The following is a 16,223-nucleotide window of genomic DNA, read 5'->3' as shown; positions in this document are numbered from 1 at the left end:
ATCCGCCTTGAACCGCAAGGTAATGGCGGAATAAAAATCACTAATGTAAAATGTCAAAAAAAAAACAAAAAACGATTTAGCTAATTTGCCACCAGATGTCGCTGTAGACTTGAAGAGAGAGGCTGCACTCAACTGTAAGTCAGTCACAAGTGCTGGATATTATACATAACTCCCATATAATACAGAAAATAATCTAATGCCTTCAAACTAAATGAAACTAGATTTTGAAAAGTCTTTTGCCCTAATATGTCATATAGGAAGAATCCTAGGCTTTGCCCCACTTTTCATTTATAAATCCGGTTTTAAAAAAAGCCATTCTACCTTTGCCTGTGGATGATTTTATGGGTCTGAATTTGGGAAATAAAGTTAAAACGGAAAATTATTAATTACGGGGAGGAGGTGACGGTGAAATAATGTAAGGTAAAACAAACGTGTCGTCCCTTTGGTGATTTCTGATTACTTTTAACATTGTGGTTTCTTTGTATAGAATCACAACAATCAATAGCAGAAAGACTGGAGGACAAGATAACACACCCCAATTCAATTGCCACTCCTCAAAAGTCACTAATGGCGCATAGTAATGATCCCCAATTGATAATATGTTAGAAGGGTTTTTTGAGAGCAAAAGCCTCGGAGTTTAAGAGCTAGATTTACTAACCTTCGATCCGTGCCTGATTGCACGAGGGCCGACAAATTCGCTAAAGGCCTGCATGGAAATGGGGACTATCGTTGGCACGCCCCCACACACTGCACGGATCGCTAGAAATCGATTCTTGAGCATGCACAGACCATCTTCCTTGCCTGTAGATGATGGTCTACGCATGCTCTAAGTAGGAAACTTTTTTTGCTCTTTTTTTTTTTTTTTATAAGCCCTTGGGCTTTAACCCGCTTTAAGCCTGCGGGTTAAAACCACGGGCTTGCACTGCGGGGAAGGGCAGGAGAGATCGGGGCAGAGAACAGGGCAGCAGGCAGGAGAATCAGGGATTTTAGCACAAGCTAGTTTTTTGATCGGCCAGCCAGTCGATAAGTTTAGTGAATCACGTCTTTCCTGCGTTGCATGCACGGATCGGGATTGGATCGGAGGAGAGGTTAGTGAATCGGTTCGGAGGGAAATCGGCTCACAAACCGATGGGTACACGATCGGTTTGCTTAGTGAATCTAGCCCTAAGTGAACACCAATTCAGTGCACTACATCACTGGCATAAAAAACCTTCCCTCTTCCTTAGACAAGGAATTCTAGCAATTGCATTGAGATAAGCACACTTGTTGTCTAATTTTTTTAAAAAAAATATAGAAAGGGGGGTGTTTTGTTTCCCTGTGAAAAATGTATTTCCTTTTGGTAAAATAAGCAGCTGATTGCTATAATGCATTATCTAAGGGAGAGGGAAGGTGTTTTTTTTAACTGAATTGCTATTCACTTAAACTCCGAGGCTCTTTCTTTCACGACCCAGTGGTTCCTTTCTACAGGTCATTCAATACCACTGCACCCCAAGTAATAATCATTAGTGTAAGCCAAAATATCCGACTCAAATTCTCATAAATAGTAATTAAAGAACAAAGTGACTGTGTATAACAGGCCAAACCATTTAGCCTTGCCAGACACATTTATAACCTAAAATTGTGATCTCTTCTAGGAAGAGTAACGGCATTACAACGAAAATCAATCCATTGGGCATAAGGTCACAGTGTGGAAGAACTTAGGAGTCTAAGGGGTTTTCCTGAGGCACTGCTCCCATGCTCCGACATGGTGCATAACCAAAAAATGTAATGTTATGCACCTTGGCAGCAGAAATCCATGCAGTACTTACACCCTGAATGGCGAGACCTTAGCAAGAACTGCTGCAGAACTGGACTTAGGAGTAATCATTAGTGAAGATATGAAGACTGCCAATCAAGTAGAGAAAGCTTCATCCAAGGCTAGGCAAATGCTGGGTTGCATCCAAAGAAGTTTTATCAGCTGAAAGCCCGAAGTTGTAATGACATTTTGGTGGAATACATTATGCCATATATTTAAAATGGAACGTGCAATAGCAGTACAAAGAGGGACATATACTAAATTTATAAAAATATGGGGGCCATTGGCAAAATATTGTAGTGAATAGTCATCACTTCTTCTCTTCTCCTTTTCGTTTTCTTTTTTAGCACACTAAAGGGGGGAGGGAGTTAGAAATAATGTTACATATTGTGTTATACTATGATATATAATATGTGTATATTTTTATTGAAAATATGATGAATAATAATAATAACAGCTTATATACCGCAATACCGTGAAGTTCTATGCGGTTTACAAAGATTAAGCAAAGGTACAAATCGATTGACTTTAAGAAGGGAGGAAGAAAGAGGGTTAATAGGACAGGAAATCCATTTTTGAGGAGAGAGTGATCAATAGAACAAGTTAATCGCTATAGAGGGGAGAGAGAAGAGAGGATCAATTGTCTAGATACTTTAGGAACGGGTGTGTTTTCAGACGTTTCCTAAATTCCTCATAAGTAGTGGGCGAAAGCAATTGTTCTAGGTCTTTACCCCATGATGCTGCTTGGTGCGAGAGAAGATGTTCATGGTGTTTTTTCAGTTTACAACCTCTCACTGGGGGGGAAAAGAAGTTGAAATGTGAGCTTCTCTTGTGTCTGTTGGCTGAGAAGACGAAAAGGTCAGTTATATATTTAGGGGCAAGTCCGTGTAGTGCTTTGAAGCAGAAGCAGGCAAATTTAAACTTTACGCGCGCCTCCATTGGCAGCCAATGCAGCTGCCGGTAGTAGGGTGTCACGTGGTCAAACTTCCTCAGCCCAAAGATCAGTTTGACCGCTGCATTTTGCATCAATGAAGGGTGGGTGATATGTTTCTATGGCAGATATCAAAGTGCTATTCTGGAATAATTTGTTGTAATATATTCTTATCCCAGGACAAGCAGGCATGATATTCTCACATGTGGGTGACGTCATCTACGGAGCCCCGGCGCGGACAGCTTTTCAAGCAAACTTGATTAAAGTTTCAAGTTTGCACACTGCACCACGCATGTGCATGCCTTCTCGCCCACTAGAGGGCGCATCCCACCTCGTGGTCCTCAGTTCAAATTTTTCCGCGGAGCAAGAAAGCCCTGTGGATCTGAGCTCCAGTGTTTTTGCCTTCTAGCTGCCGCGTTTAGTTTGTTTTCCTTCGAATTAGTTCGCGGTGCTGTTTTTCTTTTCGTTTCCCTTCAAAAAAAAAAAAAAAAAGTCTTTCGTTTTTCATCGGGCTCCGGGGGCTCCCGGAATCCGTGGCCGCGGGACGTCGGTACGTTCCCGGCCTTCTTCTTTTTCTTCGTGGATGTCCCGTCCTGTTACGGGATTCAAAAAGTGCAGCCGGTGTGAGAGGTTGCTTTCCATCACTGATCCTCACCGGTGGTGCATTGTCTGTCTTGGGCCCGAACATCCGACAGACTCGTGTGATCGCTGTGCTACCTTCCAAAACAGGGCCCTCCGTCGCCGTAAGGCAAGAATGGCCGAATTGTTCGCCGTCGACGCGCCGCCTAAGGCCTCGACGTCGGCCTCGGCTTCGGCCCCGGCCTTGACCTCGGCCTCGGCGTCCTCGGGGGCCTCGGCCTCGCCTCGGCCCTCTTCCTCGAAGGCGTCGTCAGTGAAGCAAGCTTCGGGTAAGTCCTCTGTTCCATCCCCTTCAGCAAAGAAGCCATCCTCGAGTCAGGCCAAGGCGGGTGGGTCGACCCCGGCCCCGCATCGGACCTCGACTCCGCACACCCCGAGGGAATACTCGAAACCGAGGTCGCCCTCCAGGGAGTGTGCCCCGGACTCGGAACTCCCCACCTTCGTGGGGATTCCGGCCTTCCAGGATCTCCTCCGAGCTCTGATCTCATCGGAGCTGTCGGGAGCCCTGGAAGTGTTGCAGCGTGCTGCGGTTCCGGCGGCCTCGACCTCGGCCGGGGCGCCTTCGGTCTCGGAGGCCCCGGCCTGGGCTCCCTCGGGAGCCCCGGCCTCGGCGACCTCGGCCTCAGGGTACGGTGGCCCCGTTCGCCTCGGTCTCGGCCCCGCCCCGGACCTCGACCTCGGGAGAACCCCCTGAGCGGAGTGTAAGGCCCAAAGAAAAGTTGCGCAGAGTGCGCCGTCTTTCCTCCTCTTCCTCCGGGTCTTCCAGACACGCCTCGCCCTCGACGCGACCTCGGACGGGGCGTCGATCGAGGAAGTCTAAGCGGCCCCGAGGCTCGCCTCGGCGCGACCGTTCCTCGTCGTTCGGGGGCGAGGCGCTGCAGGTGTCGGAGTTGCGCCTCGACAACCCGAGGCTCCTCCGCTCACCTCATGGGAAGTCTTCCCGGGCCGCCTCGCCGAGGAAACGGGAGAGTGTCCCACGAACCCCGGGGTCCTCACCCAAGGGTTCTGCGAGGAGGATAACTTCCCCTTCCCCCTCGAGGGCCCTCGAGAGGGGATCCTGGGATTCGGGATCGGTTAGGGATCCTCATTATTCCCATGAGGCCTCCCCCCTCTCCTCAGTGGGGCGGTCGAGAACCCCGTCCCCCCAGGCTAGGCCGTCCTCATTTTCATCCTTCGTTCAGGACATGGCCCAAGCCCTGGGGATTGACCTCATGGTAGGCTCTCGGTATTCCAAAGAATTTTTGGAGGAACAGGACCTCCCCACTCTTCCTAGGGAGGTGCCTAGACTCCCTCTCAACAGTGTCCTTCTGCAAACCTGGCTGAAGAACTTGTCAAACCCTCTTACAGTCACGTCTGTGCCTTCAAAAATGGAATCGAAATATAGGACGATTCCCCCTAAAGGGTTCGATAAGGCGCAGCTCTCACACCAGTCTCTTCTGGTGGAGTCTGCTCTCAAAAAATCACAGCCCTCACGGGTTTCTGCGGCGGTTCCACCAGGCAGGGAGGGGCGGACCCTGGACAAGTTTGGCCGTCGCCTCTATTCAAATTCCCTGATGGCCACCAGGGTTCTAAATTACGCCTTCACCTTTTCCTCCTATTTGCGTGGTATGGTGAAGGACCTTCCTCAATATCGAGACTCGTTACCGGATTCCCAAAGAGCAGGATTCGATTAGTTTATGTCCAACCTGTCTCAATTGCGGTTGTACCTATTCCATGCAGTGTACGACGCCTTTGAGCTGGTTTCGAGGGTGTCGGCCCTCGCGGTGGCCATGCGCCGCTTGGCCTGGCTTCGCACCCTCGACATGGACCCAAACCTGCAGGAACGCCTGGCAGACTTGCCTTGTGTGGGGTCCGAGTTATTCGACGAGTCATTGGATGCGGCGACCAAGCGCTTGTCGGAACAGGAGCGCTCTCTAGCATCCCTGGTCCGCCCCAAACCTAGGCCCCCGCCGCAGAAACCCTTTCGGCCTCCGCCGCGCCGATACCCTCAGAAGTCGACCCCGGCTTTCTCGAGACCGCCTCCGAGACGTCCGTCTCAGCGAGGCAGAGGGGGACAAAACCAAGCCCCGGCGCAGGGCCCTTCTAAGCCCGCGCCTTCCTTTTGACGGGCCGAGCGGACGGGGCGGGTTCCCCTCCGCACTTCCACAGGAACCCCTTCCTATCGGGGGCCGTCTTCGGTCCTTCCGGGAGGCATGGACCGGGATTACCTCAGACGCTTGGGTGCTCCGGATCGTCTCCGAGGGCTACTCGCTCAACTTTGTGTCCTCGCCGCCGGACAGTCCCCCAAGTTTAGTCCCCTGCAACCGTTCGCAGCTACCGACCCTTATAACCGAAGCCAAAGCTCTCTTGAAGCTTCGGGCGGTCGAGCCGGTCCCCAAGGACCAGTGGGGTACGGGGTTTTACTCCTGCTACTTTTTGGTCCCAAAAAAGACCGGGGACCTGCGCCCCATACTGGACCTCAGGAAGCTCAACAAATTCTTGGCCCGGGAGAAGTTTCGAATGCTATCTCTCCCGGTTTTGTATCCCCTCTTAGAGGAAGGGGACTGGATGTGCTCCCTCGACCTGAAGGAAGCATACACCCATGTTCCGGTGCACCCCGCCTGTCGAAGATTCTTACGATTCCAGGTGGGGGACCTCCACCTCCAGTACAGGGTACTGCCCTTCGGCCTGGCCGCGTCCCCACGAGTATTCACGAAGTGCATGGTGGTGGTTGCAGCAGCCCTCAGGTCACGTGGACTCCATGTGTTCCCTTACCTGGACGATTGGCTCATCAAAGCCCCGACCAGGGAGGGGGTTATCTCAGCGACCCGACAGTCTATTGCCTTCCTGCAAACTCTCGGGTTCGAGATAAACTTTCCAAAGTCTCAGTTGAGGCCGTCGCAGTCTCTTCAATTCATAGGTGCGGTGCTGGACACGGTGCGCCTACGCTCCTACCTGCCGACCCAGCGGTTGGAAACCTTGGTACGGATGAGCCGCCAGGTCTCTCAACTATCGAGTGTGTCGGCCAAGCGCATGATGATGCTGCTGGGCCATATGGCCTCGACGGTACAGGTCACACCGTTTGCGAGGCTACATCTGAGGATCCCTCAGTGGACCCTCGCGTCCCAGTGGCGTCAGGAGTGCGACCCGGTGTCTCGCCTCATTTCTGTGACTCCGCCCTTGCGGAAATCGCTGCGTTGGTGGACAGACTCTTTAAATCTGTCCATGGGGCTATTGTTCCGCACTCCGCCTTTTCGCAAGGTCCTGACCACGGACTCCTCGGAGTACGCGTGGGGAGCCCATCTCGACGGTCTTCGCACGCAGGGCCTGTGGTCGGCAGAAGACCGTCAGTGTCATATCAACGTGCTAGAGCTGCGGGCCATCTTCCTAGCACTTCGAGCCTTCGTTCACATATTGCAGGACCAGGTGGTCCTCGTCCGCACGGACAATCAGGTGGCAATGTATTATGTGAACAAGCAGGGAGGAACGGGGTCATGGCCCCTCTGCTCCGAAGCTCTTCGCCTCTGGGAGTGGGCGGCCTCCCGGAACATCTTCCTCCGGGCGGTCTACATCCAAGGAGAACGGAATTGCCTGGCGGACAAACTCAGTCGACTTCTGCAACCGCACGAGTGGACTCTACACTCAGCAGTTCTACGCGAGATTTTCGCTCGCTGGGGAACGCCACAGGTGGATCTGTTTGCCTCTCCGGAGACACACAAACTACCACTATATTGTTCTCGGATGTACTCGCAGGACCGTCTGGAAGCGGATGCCTTCCTACTCGACTGGGAAGGGAGGTTCCTGTATGCTTTCCCTCCGTTCCCTCTGATCATGCGAACGTTGGTACACCTAAAATCATCCACGGCCACGATGATTCTCATAGCACCTCGGTGGCCGCGTCAGCACTGGTTCTCCCTGCTGCTCCAGCTCAGTGCCAGGGAGCCTCTTCCCCTGCCTGTCTCTCCGTCTCTGCTGTCTCAGAGTCAAGGATCCATGTTACATCCCAATCTGCAGTCATTGCACCTGACAGCCTGGTTTCTTGTTCCCTGACTCCTCCGGACCTGTCTCAATCGGTGAAGGAGGTGTTGGAAGCCTCCCGCAAGATCTCGACGAGGCTTTGCTATGCGCAGAAATGGACCAGGTTTTCCACCTGGTGTTCGTCTTTTCACCTGGACCCGGTATCAGTTCCGGTATCCTCGGTCTTAGAATATTTATTTCATTTGTCGCGCTCCGGCTTGAAAACCACTTCGGTGCGGGTTCACCTCAGTGCAATTTCTGCTTTCCACCAACCTCTGGAGGGACGCCCTCTGTCACTCCATCCCTTGGTGACACGATTCATGAAAGGGTTACTCAGGGTTTGCCCCCCTCTTAAGCCCCCGTCTGTCGTGTGGAATTTGAATGTGGTTCTGGCTCAACTGATGAAACCCCCATTTGAGCCACTCAACAAGTCCCTCTTGAAATTTCTGACTTGGAAGGCGGTGTTTCTGATTGCCCTCACCTCCGCCAGGCGGATTGGGGAGTTGCAAGCCTTGGTTGCGGACCCTCCTTTCACTGTCTTTCATCACGACAAGGTGGTTCTCCGCACCCATCCTAAGTTTTTACCTAAAGTTGTTTCGGACTTCCACCTCAATCAGTCCATTGTCCTTCCTGTGTTCTTCCCGAAGCCCCACTCCCATCCTGGCGAGACGGCGCTTCACACGCTTGACTGTAAGAGGGCGTTGGCATATTATCTTCAACGCACCAGGTCTCATCGGAAGGTCCCTCAATTATTTTTGTCCTTCGATCCCAATCGATTAGGGCATCCAGTTTCCAAGCGCACTCTGTCTAACTGGTTGGCCGCTTGCATTTCCTTTTGCTACGCTCAGGCTGGCCTTCCTCCCCCGGGTCGAGTCACGGGGCACAAGGTCCGAGCAATGGCAGCTTCGATAGCCTTTCTCCGATCCACTCCGATGGAGGACATATGTAAGGCTGCCACTTGGTCTTCGGTTCATACATTCACCTCTCATTACTGTCTGGACACTCTATCCAGGAGTGACGGCCGGTTTGGCCAGTCAGTGTTGCAAAATCTGTTTTCCTAAATTGCCATCCTCCCACCTGCCCTGTTTTGGTTAGCTTGGAGGTCACCCACATGTGAGAATATCATGCCTGCTTGTCCTGGGATAAAGCACAGTTACTTACCGTAACAGGTGTTATCCAGGGACAGCAGGCATATATTCTCACAACCCGCCCGCCTCCCCGGGGATGGCTTCCTTGCTAGTTATGGAACTGAGGACCACGAGGTGGGATGCGCCCTCTAGTGGGCGAGAAGGCATGCACATGCGTGGTGCAGTGTGCAAACTTGAAACTTTAATCAAGTTTGCTTGAAAAGCTGTCCGCGCCGGGGCTCCGTAGATGACGTCACCCACATGTGAGAATATATGCCTGCTGTCCCTGGATAACACCTGTTACGGTAAGTAACTGTGCTTTTTGTGCACTTGTTGTTTAATTTGAAAACGAATAAAGAATTAAAAAAAAAAAGAAGACATTTTACAGGTCCATGGTGAGACCTCATCTGGAATATTGTGTTCAATTTTGGAGGCCACATTATCAAAAGGATGTGCTGAGAGTGGAGTCGGTTCAGCGAATGGCCACCAGGATGGTCTCGGGACTCAAGGATCTCCCGTATGAGGAACGTCTAGGTAAGTTGCAGCTATACTCTCTTGAGGAACGCAGAGAGAGGGGAGACATGATAGAGATGTTCAAATATGTTACTGGCTGTATTGAGGTAGAAGAAGATATCTTTATCCTTACAGGACCTACGGCAACAAGAGGGCATCTGTTGAAAATCAGGGGTGGGAGATTTCATAGTGACACTAGGAAGTATTTCTTCACCAAAAGGGTGGTTGATCGTGGGAATGATCTTCCACTTCAGGTAATTGAGGTAAGCAATGTGCTCTTTTTTTTTTTTTTTTTTAAATAAAAAATGGGATAAGCATGTGGGTTCACTTTGAGGAAGTGCTTAGGGGGAGGGTCCTTAGAGTGGGCAGACTTGTTGGGCCGATGGTCCTTTTCTGCCGTCATGTTCTATGTTTCTAATTTGGAATCTAAAGATACAAAACATCAACATATTGATTAAGAGATACTGGAAGAGAACATTTTTTTTTTTTTCAGTTCATCATTGGAATCAACCATAAATGTAAATCTATTATTGCTAGAGCTAGGGGTTCTATGAGCAGGATTTTAGAGAATGACACTGGGACAAATTTTCCCATCCCTGAGGGATCTCTCTATCCCCATCCTGTCCCCGTCCCATTCCCGCAAGCTCTGTCGTCATCTGCACAAGCCTTGAATAATTCAAAATCATAAGTGTTCAAGATTTGTGAAGTTAAGACAGAATTTGCAGGAATGGGACGGGGACGTAGACAAAATTTGTCACCGTGTCATTCTCTAATTCTGATTACTGAGAGCAATGGAAGGACTGAAGGCAAACAGGATCAATACATAAAGAACGCTAAACTGGCTCTCAGTAGCATGCGCTATGTGAAAGAATCTAAACTAGTGTTCCAGAGAACCACCATGTCTACCATCGAGGTGTCTGCCCAAAAAGTCATAGCCACCATTGCTAAGGGCAAAGACTTGAGCCATGGCCTCCCACTGAACAGCATATCTCATGTGCTGATGCTACCGCCTCCTCCTCCTCCTCTCCAGCTTTCGGAAGTAAGATCTAGAGAATGACATGGGGGCAAAGTTGTTCCCGCAGGATCTCCATCTCCAACCCCAAGAGTTCTGTCTCTGTCCCAACCCCTGTAAGCTCGGTCCTCTCATCTGCACAAGCTTCAGGACGGAGTTTGCAGGGATGGGACAGGAATATAGATCCTGCAGAGACGGGGACAAATTTATCCCTATGTCATTCTCTAGAACCCTGTGGAGTCGCCAAGTCTTGAGACCATGGAGTCCCCCACAGTTGCAGCTTCAGGAAGAAGCTGACGGAGAACGTGGCAGCAGCTATGAGGTAATGCTTGCACACTTCCTTTTGATAGCTACATACGATCTATAGAAGGAAATTAGTAATACCAGAGGAGATGGGACAGAAGAGAAGAGATGACGACAACGCGTCAACCGGTGGGAGGAAAGGGAAGGGAAGGGCTCCAGATGCTGGGTGTACCATACATTGAAAAGGTTTGAGAGCCCCTGTCAAAACTGCTCGAGTGGAACACATTAACACATTACTGTCTACAGCTACTCCAGCATACAACTGTGTATCTGGTGTTGCCAGTTGGGCAGGTCGTCATGATTTTGGGGGTTGTGTACTTTCTGTGGCTGTGATAACGGGGTCATGACCTTGAATGTTTACTATGTGCTGAAATAAATTTAAAATGTTGATATCATGCGGATAAACCACCTCTCCCATTCTCTCTTTCAGAAAAGATAAGAGAAACTGGAAGCATATTCAGGATTATTAATTGAAACCATCGACTGCCCATCACTCCCCAGGCTCCGAGGTAATTGGTCTACTGTGCTGTAGGTTTGACTACTAGTGCTGCCTGATTCACTGTTTGGAATCGGGTGAATCGGTTCGAATCAATTCACTTTTTAAAAAAAATCAGCCTCCCGATTAGGCGGCTGACCCTCGCCCCCTAAAGCAAGAGCGGCAGTGCTATCTCTTACAGCCACTACCGCTCCTGCTTTAAGGGGCGAGGGCAGAGGGTCTGTTGGGAAGTGCTGCAGTGTCTTTTCCCCCTGTACTCCCGCTCTTACCTAAATTACTGGCAGCCTGCAGAGAGGGTCGTTGGTGCTTTAGCGATCCTTGCAGGCTGCCATCGGCCTCCCTCTGGCACGATCCTGCCCCTGATGTCAGAGGAGGAGTGGGGCCGCAGAAGAGGGAAGAACAGCTGCGGAGGCCGATGGCAGCTTGCAAGGATCACTAGAGCGTGAGGCCAGGGGGGAAGCTAAGGGAACATGCAGGTCTTTGGAGGGAGGTACAGGCCTCGCCGGGGAGGGGGGGGCAGGGACAGGACTGCCCAGGCCTTCAGGGGAGAATAGCCAAAGCCTTCAGGGGAGAACAGCCATTCTGGGGGGGGGGGGGGGGAGGGATGTGTGCAGGGGACAGGTCTTCAGGGGGTTCTAGCCCAGGCCTTTGGGGGAGGGGGCCCTGGTGTAGAAGTACATAGAGGAGGGAGGGAAGGGGGGGTTGAAAGAGATGTGCATATGCTGGACTGAGGGTGGGGGGGGGAAGAAATAATGGGTCTAAAAACAGAGGAGAGGGAGAGAGATGGTGAACAATGGGATTTAGGGAGAGAAGTTGGACACAAGGGATGGTGTGTGTGTGTGGGGGGGGGGGAGAGTGTTTGAGGATAGATACTGGATAGGGGGGTAGTTGGGAAGAGAATGGGAGAGATGGTGAACCCTGGGATGGTGGGGAAGGAGGGAGAGATGCAGGATGAAAGGGTAGTTAAGAAAAGGAGGTGGATTTGGGGATGGTGGGGTCCATCGCTGCAGCTGTGGGGATGGAGACAAAAAAAAGGAAAGATGCCAGACCTCCAGGGGAGGACAGAGATGGATGGTTAGCACAGAGAAAGAAGAAAGAAGGAGACCCTGGCAAGCGAGTTATCAGAAGACAATCAGAGTGTGGGACCAACAGGATATGAACAATGACCAGACAACAAAAGGTAGAAAAAATAATTTTGTTTTCTTTTTTGTGATTACTATATGTCAGATTTGCAATGTGTATCCTGCCAGAGGTGGTATTAGACCGTGAACGTGAGCTAAGATTTAACAGAGAGAAAAAGTTTTTTTAAAATTTATTTTGTTTACATCACAGAGCAGGCATGGGGTTGGAGAGGTTGTAACCCTATACTTCTACTAAGACTAAGGGATACTTTTATTAAGGTGCACATTAATAAAATTAAGGTCCTTAATAAAAGGACCCCTAAATAACTTTAATAAAAAATTTGGCCCGCGACTTAGCCTAAGTTTTAGATTTCGGCCCCTTATACGATTGAGCTTAGAGGCATCTAAAAAACGTAGGGTGCCAGTTTGTTTTGAAGATGCAATTAATTCAAATCAGGAAGCAGCCTGGAGGCAGACTTGTCTGACTTGGAGTCTGCGAAGGTACTTATCACAGAGGACACAGGATGTTTGAAAAGACGAAAGGGGTGCCTAACACAGCAAAAATTATCTTTCTACAGACATCCTGAGGTCACTGGGAAATGTGCATCTGCTTAGCACCTGGATATCGCATGAGCCCTCATCGCCTACAAAATATGTGGCAGTAAGGGCTCATGTGGTCATTTTAATTGCATGGCCATTGATTAATGCAGGAAATAGAGCATATTTTGATGTTACTTTTATGACTATTTTATTGTGGTCTGCTTAGCTGTTGATACCCGAGTACAAAAGGGGAAAATAAACCAGGATTATAGATAAAGAGTTATTACCATAAGCAAATCAGCATTTGTTCCAACGTTAAACAAAAAAACAAGCTCTTCCACCCGAGGGGGAATGCGGTACTTACAGCGAACAAGGGTCCTCTCCTGTAAGGCCTGATAAATAGACATTAGCAAAGTGAATGAACAACATCCCTATGGCTTGTTTGGAAGTATCTAAAAACCTGTGGAAAAGAAAACACAGAAGCCATTAAGAGGTTTTGATAGTAGATGTATCTTATTGAAAGGAGAGCTAAACAATGAAGGGGGATGCGCTGCCATATTTTCTCATCTTGGTACCCCAAACCTAGACCATTTTCATACACACTTTTTATGCGTTCATTCCACATTCACTGCTACCGTATTTCCCTGAAAATAAGACAGTGTCTTATATTAATTTGGGGTCCAAAAAAAGCACTAGCGTTTATTTTGGGGGATGTCTTATTTTTTTCATGTACAACAATCATCTTTCCCTTCTTCTCCTCTACCCCAGTTCTTCCTCTTTCCTTTCTCCCACCCCCTCCCCCCATGTGCAGCAGAACACCACCGACCCTTCCACCGTGAGACTGACATACCTCTGCTCCGAGGTCTCCTAAAGCAGCAGGGGTGGGGGTTGCTGAATTGCCGAGTCTGATTTTTTTCAGCAAATCAGGCAGCATTAGTGTCAGGGATGGTGTTGGGGACTTATTTTTTTTTGGGGGGGGGGTTTGGGGGGTCATTCTTAACTAGGGCTTATTTTTGGGGATGTCTTATTTTTTTCTTGTACAACAATCATCTCTCCCTTCCTCTCCTCTCCTCTCCCCCAATTTTCCTCTTTCCTTTCTCCCACCCCCTCCCACCGTGAGATTGACATACAGCCTCCTAAAAAAGCAGAGGTGGGGGTTGCTGAATTGCCGAGTCTGATTTTTTCAGCAAATCAGGCAGCATTAGTGTCAGGGATGGAGTCAGGGAGTGTCTGTCAGGTATTTTTTTTTTTGGGGGGGGGGCGGGGGCTTTGGGGGGGTCAATCTTAACTAGGGCTTATTTTCGGGATAGGGCTTATTTATTATTTTTTTTTTGGGGGGGGGAACAGGGTACTTGTGTTCATATCAGGAGCCTAGCAGAACTCACTTTCTATTTATCAATTCAGTATTGTAGTCAATTCTAGAGGCGTAGCCAGACACCCACTTTTGGGTGGGCTTAAGCCCCAAGTGGGTGAGCATAGGAACCCCACCACCCACACGTCATCTCTCCTCCAGGGGATCCGGTATCGCTACCTCCACCTCCAAGTAACTTAAACCTTTCAGTGTTGTGTGGTATAGGCAGCAGGCAACAACTCATACCGGCCTGACCTCTGACACAATTTCCTGTTAAAGGGACCAGGATTTAAAAATGTACCGGGGTGGTGGAGTCAAATTAAGAGACACCAGATTGCTGGGGGTCTTTAATTGGCAGACTTGGGGATCCTTGCCAGCCATAAACCAGCTGTGCCACAACTGGGGGAGGGCTGAGCTCTCCCAGGCCCACCTGTGACTACGCCACTGGTCTGTCCCCCAGATAAGCTAATTTTATAGCATGGCACCTAGGTGAAAAGTCCCAAAATGATGCTTATTTTACAAAGGCATCAAATAATCAGCAAAATAAAAACACCAAAAATGACCTGTGAGGTTGTGTTATATCATATATTGTATTCTTGTACAGAGGTTAGGAAAAGCCTCAGACTTGGAGCACTCCAGCTTATTCAGTGGAACATCGGATGAGGTGAACATGGATTAGCTCCGGCTATAATCATTGCCATGAAAACTTCCCCCGCCATTCAACTTGACTATTCAGTTAATCGTCTCGTGTTCAAATGTGCTAAATTGCTGAACAATAGATTTGAACATGAGAAAATTAAGTGACTAGTACATTTGGATGGAGGGGGGGGGGAGGTTTTTACGGCAATGATTATAACCGGAGCTATTTCATTTTCACCTAAATCCAGCATTCCACTGAATGAGGTGGCGCGTTCCAAGTCTTACTCTCTGTAGAAGAATATAGTATATGATATATCACAGGTCATTTTTGGCGGGTTTATGTTTAGCTGATTATCAGAGGTTAGTTATTGATCACGTTATATATTGGCAAAAGATACCTGTGTGCCTTTATAAAACAGGCTTGTTCAACGGTCCCAGGCGGGTTTCTACTCGCTCCAAACAAGGTGTCCAAGTAGACACGAACTCTGCGCAAGACGGTAGCTATAAACTTGGAAACATGCGATGCAATCTCGTATTTGATCCCTGATCCACAACACTCAGGAATGTCTTTACACAACATGTAATTGTTGTGCAGTTTTATAAAAGCTTTGTGCGTAAACACGCTTTATATTCAGAAGATGTTTCATAAAATTGCCCTCGAGTTGTCCCCAATGTTCTTTTCTCACTGTGGAACTACTACACCACAGAGCCAGACTCGTCCGGAAATAACGTGCAGACAGCAAAGTTTTCTTGGAAAACAGTTTGGCACTAGAAGATGGCAGCCAGCCTAGTCTTTCTCTCTGCCACTTAAACAACTAATCCCCAAATTTTATTTTAAAACGTACCCTTTACCCACCCACCCCCTTAAGGCATTATCAATTCTTGATTAAACTAGCAAACAGTGAATAAATGTGACTATGCTTCATTAAAATGTTTAACACTATTCTTCCATGACTGTGCGACTGCCCTACCTATGATGAAGTATTTGCTCAGGATGGTGTGTAAGATCCACAGAGCGACAGGAGAGGCTCCAGCTGCCATTTTAGAGGATCAGAGCAGATGCCCCCCCCCCTTAACTATTCCAGCGATTGGAAAGGAACTAGATGACACTTGGGAAGGTTGATGACCTATATCAATTTCTGCAGGAGAGCAATTAACCTGGTTGTCACTCAAGTACTCTCCAGGGAGGAGGAGGAGGAGGAGGCTCTTGTCAACCAGTCATCTAGGTGAACCCTAATGCCGTCATGCAGAATTCCCTTCTACCACCCCCACCCCCCGTTTGAGAAGGTTTTGGGTGCAGTGGATAGCCCAAAAATCAACACTGTGAAGCACTGAAGTAAAGGCCAAATCGGGATTATAGAAGTATGCCTCCTTGAGAATCCAGGAAAGTGAAAACCTCATACTGTTGCTTTGACAGAACGCAGGGTCTCCATACGAAGAAAGTGTTTCACTCACAGAGGAGACTTGTTGACACGCTTGATGAATCCAGCACTGGACGGAACAACCCGTCCCTTTTTAGCACCACAAAACAGATGGCATAGTGGCCCTGCACTCGATCTGATATGGGTACCGGGGTGACCGCCCCCAACTCGTCCAGGTTTCACAAGGTGTCAAGCCTCGTACAATGACTTTTCCGGGAAATCAGAGAAAAAAATTCTGTGATTAAAGGAAAGAACTCTGACTTATAATCATCTCTGATAACATCGAGGACTCATTGGCCCAAAATGACTTTGGTCCACTCGTCTAAAAAGTGCAACCCT

The 16,223-nt window shown here is 49.0% G+C and overlaps 1 protein-coding gene and 1 long non-coding RNA gene across 2 annotated transcripts in view; one reads left to right on the top strand and one right to left on the bottom strand.

Moving 5' to 3' along the window:
• Positions 1–16,223, bottom strand: part of LOC117351224 (store-operated calcium entry regulator STIMATE-like) — a 310,978-nt gene that overhangs the window by 121,522 nt on the left and 173,233 nt on the right. The window contains exon 3 of the mRNA XM_033926229.1: positions 12,838–12,933. Within this exon, the coding sequence (XP_033782120.1) occupies positions 12,838–12,933 (96 nt within the window). The remainder of the gene's footprint in view (positions 1–12,837; positions 12,934–16,223) is intronic.
• The window catches only part of LOC117351225, a 127,427-nt gene that overhangs the window by 108,748 nt on the left and 2,456 nt on the right, over positions 1–16,223 (top strand). The window contains exon 3 of the long non-coding RNA XR_004537352.1: positions 10,747–10,825. This is a non-coding gene — a long non-coding RNA (uncharacterized LOC117351225). The remainder of the gene's footprint in view (positions 1–10,746; positions 10,826–16,223) is intronic.

This window comes from Geotrypetes seraphini, chromosome 17 (assembly GCF_902459505.1).
Source record: "Geotrypetes seraphini chromosome 17, aGeoSer1.1, whole genome shotgun sequence".
Lineage (NCBI taxonomy): Eukaryota > Metazoa > Chordata > Amphibia > Gymnophiona > Dermophiidae > Geotrypetes > Geotrypetes seraphini.
This window is presented reverse-complemented; position numbering and strand designations above follow the sequence as displayed.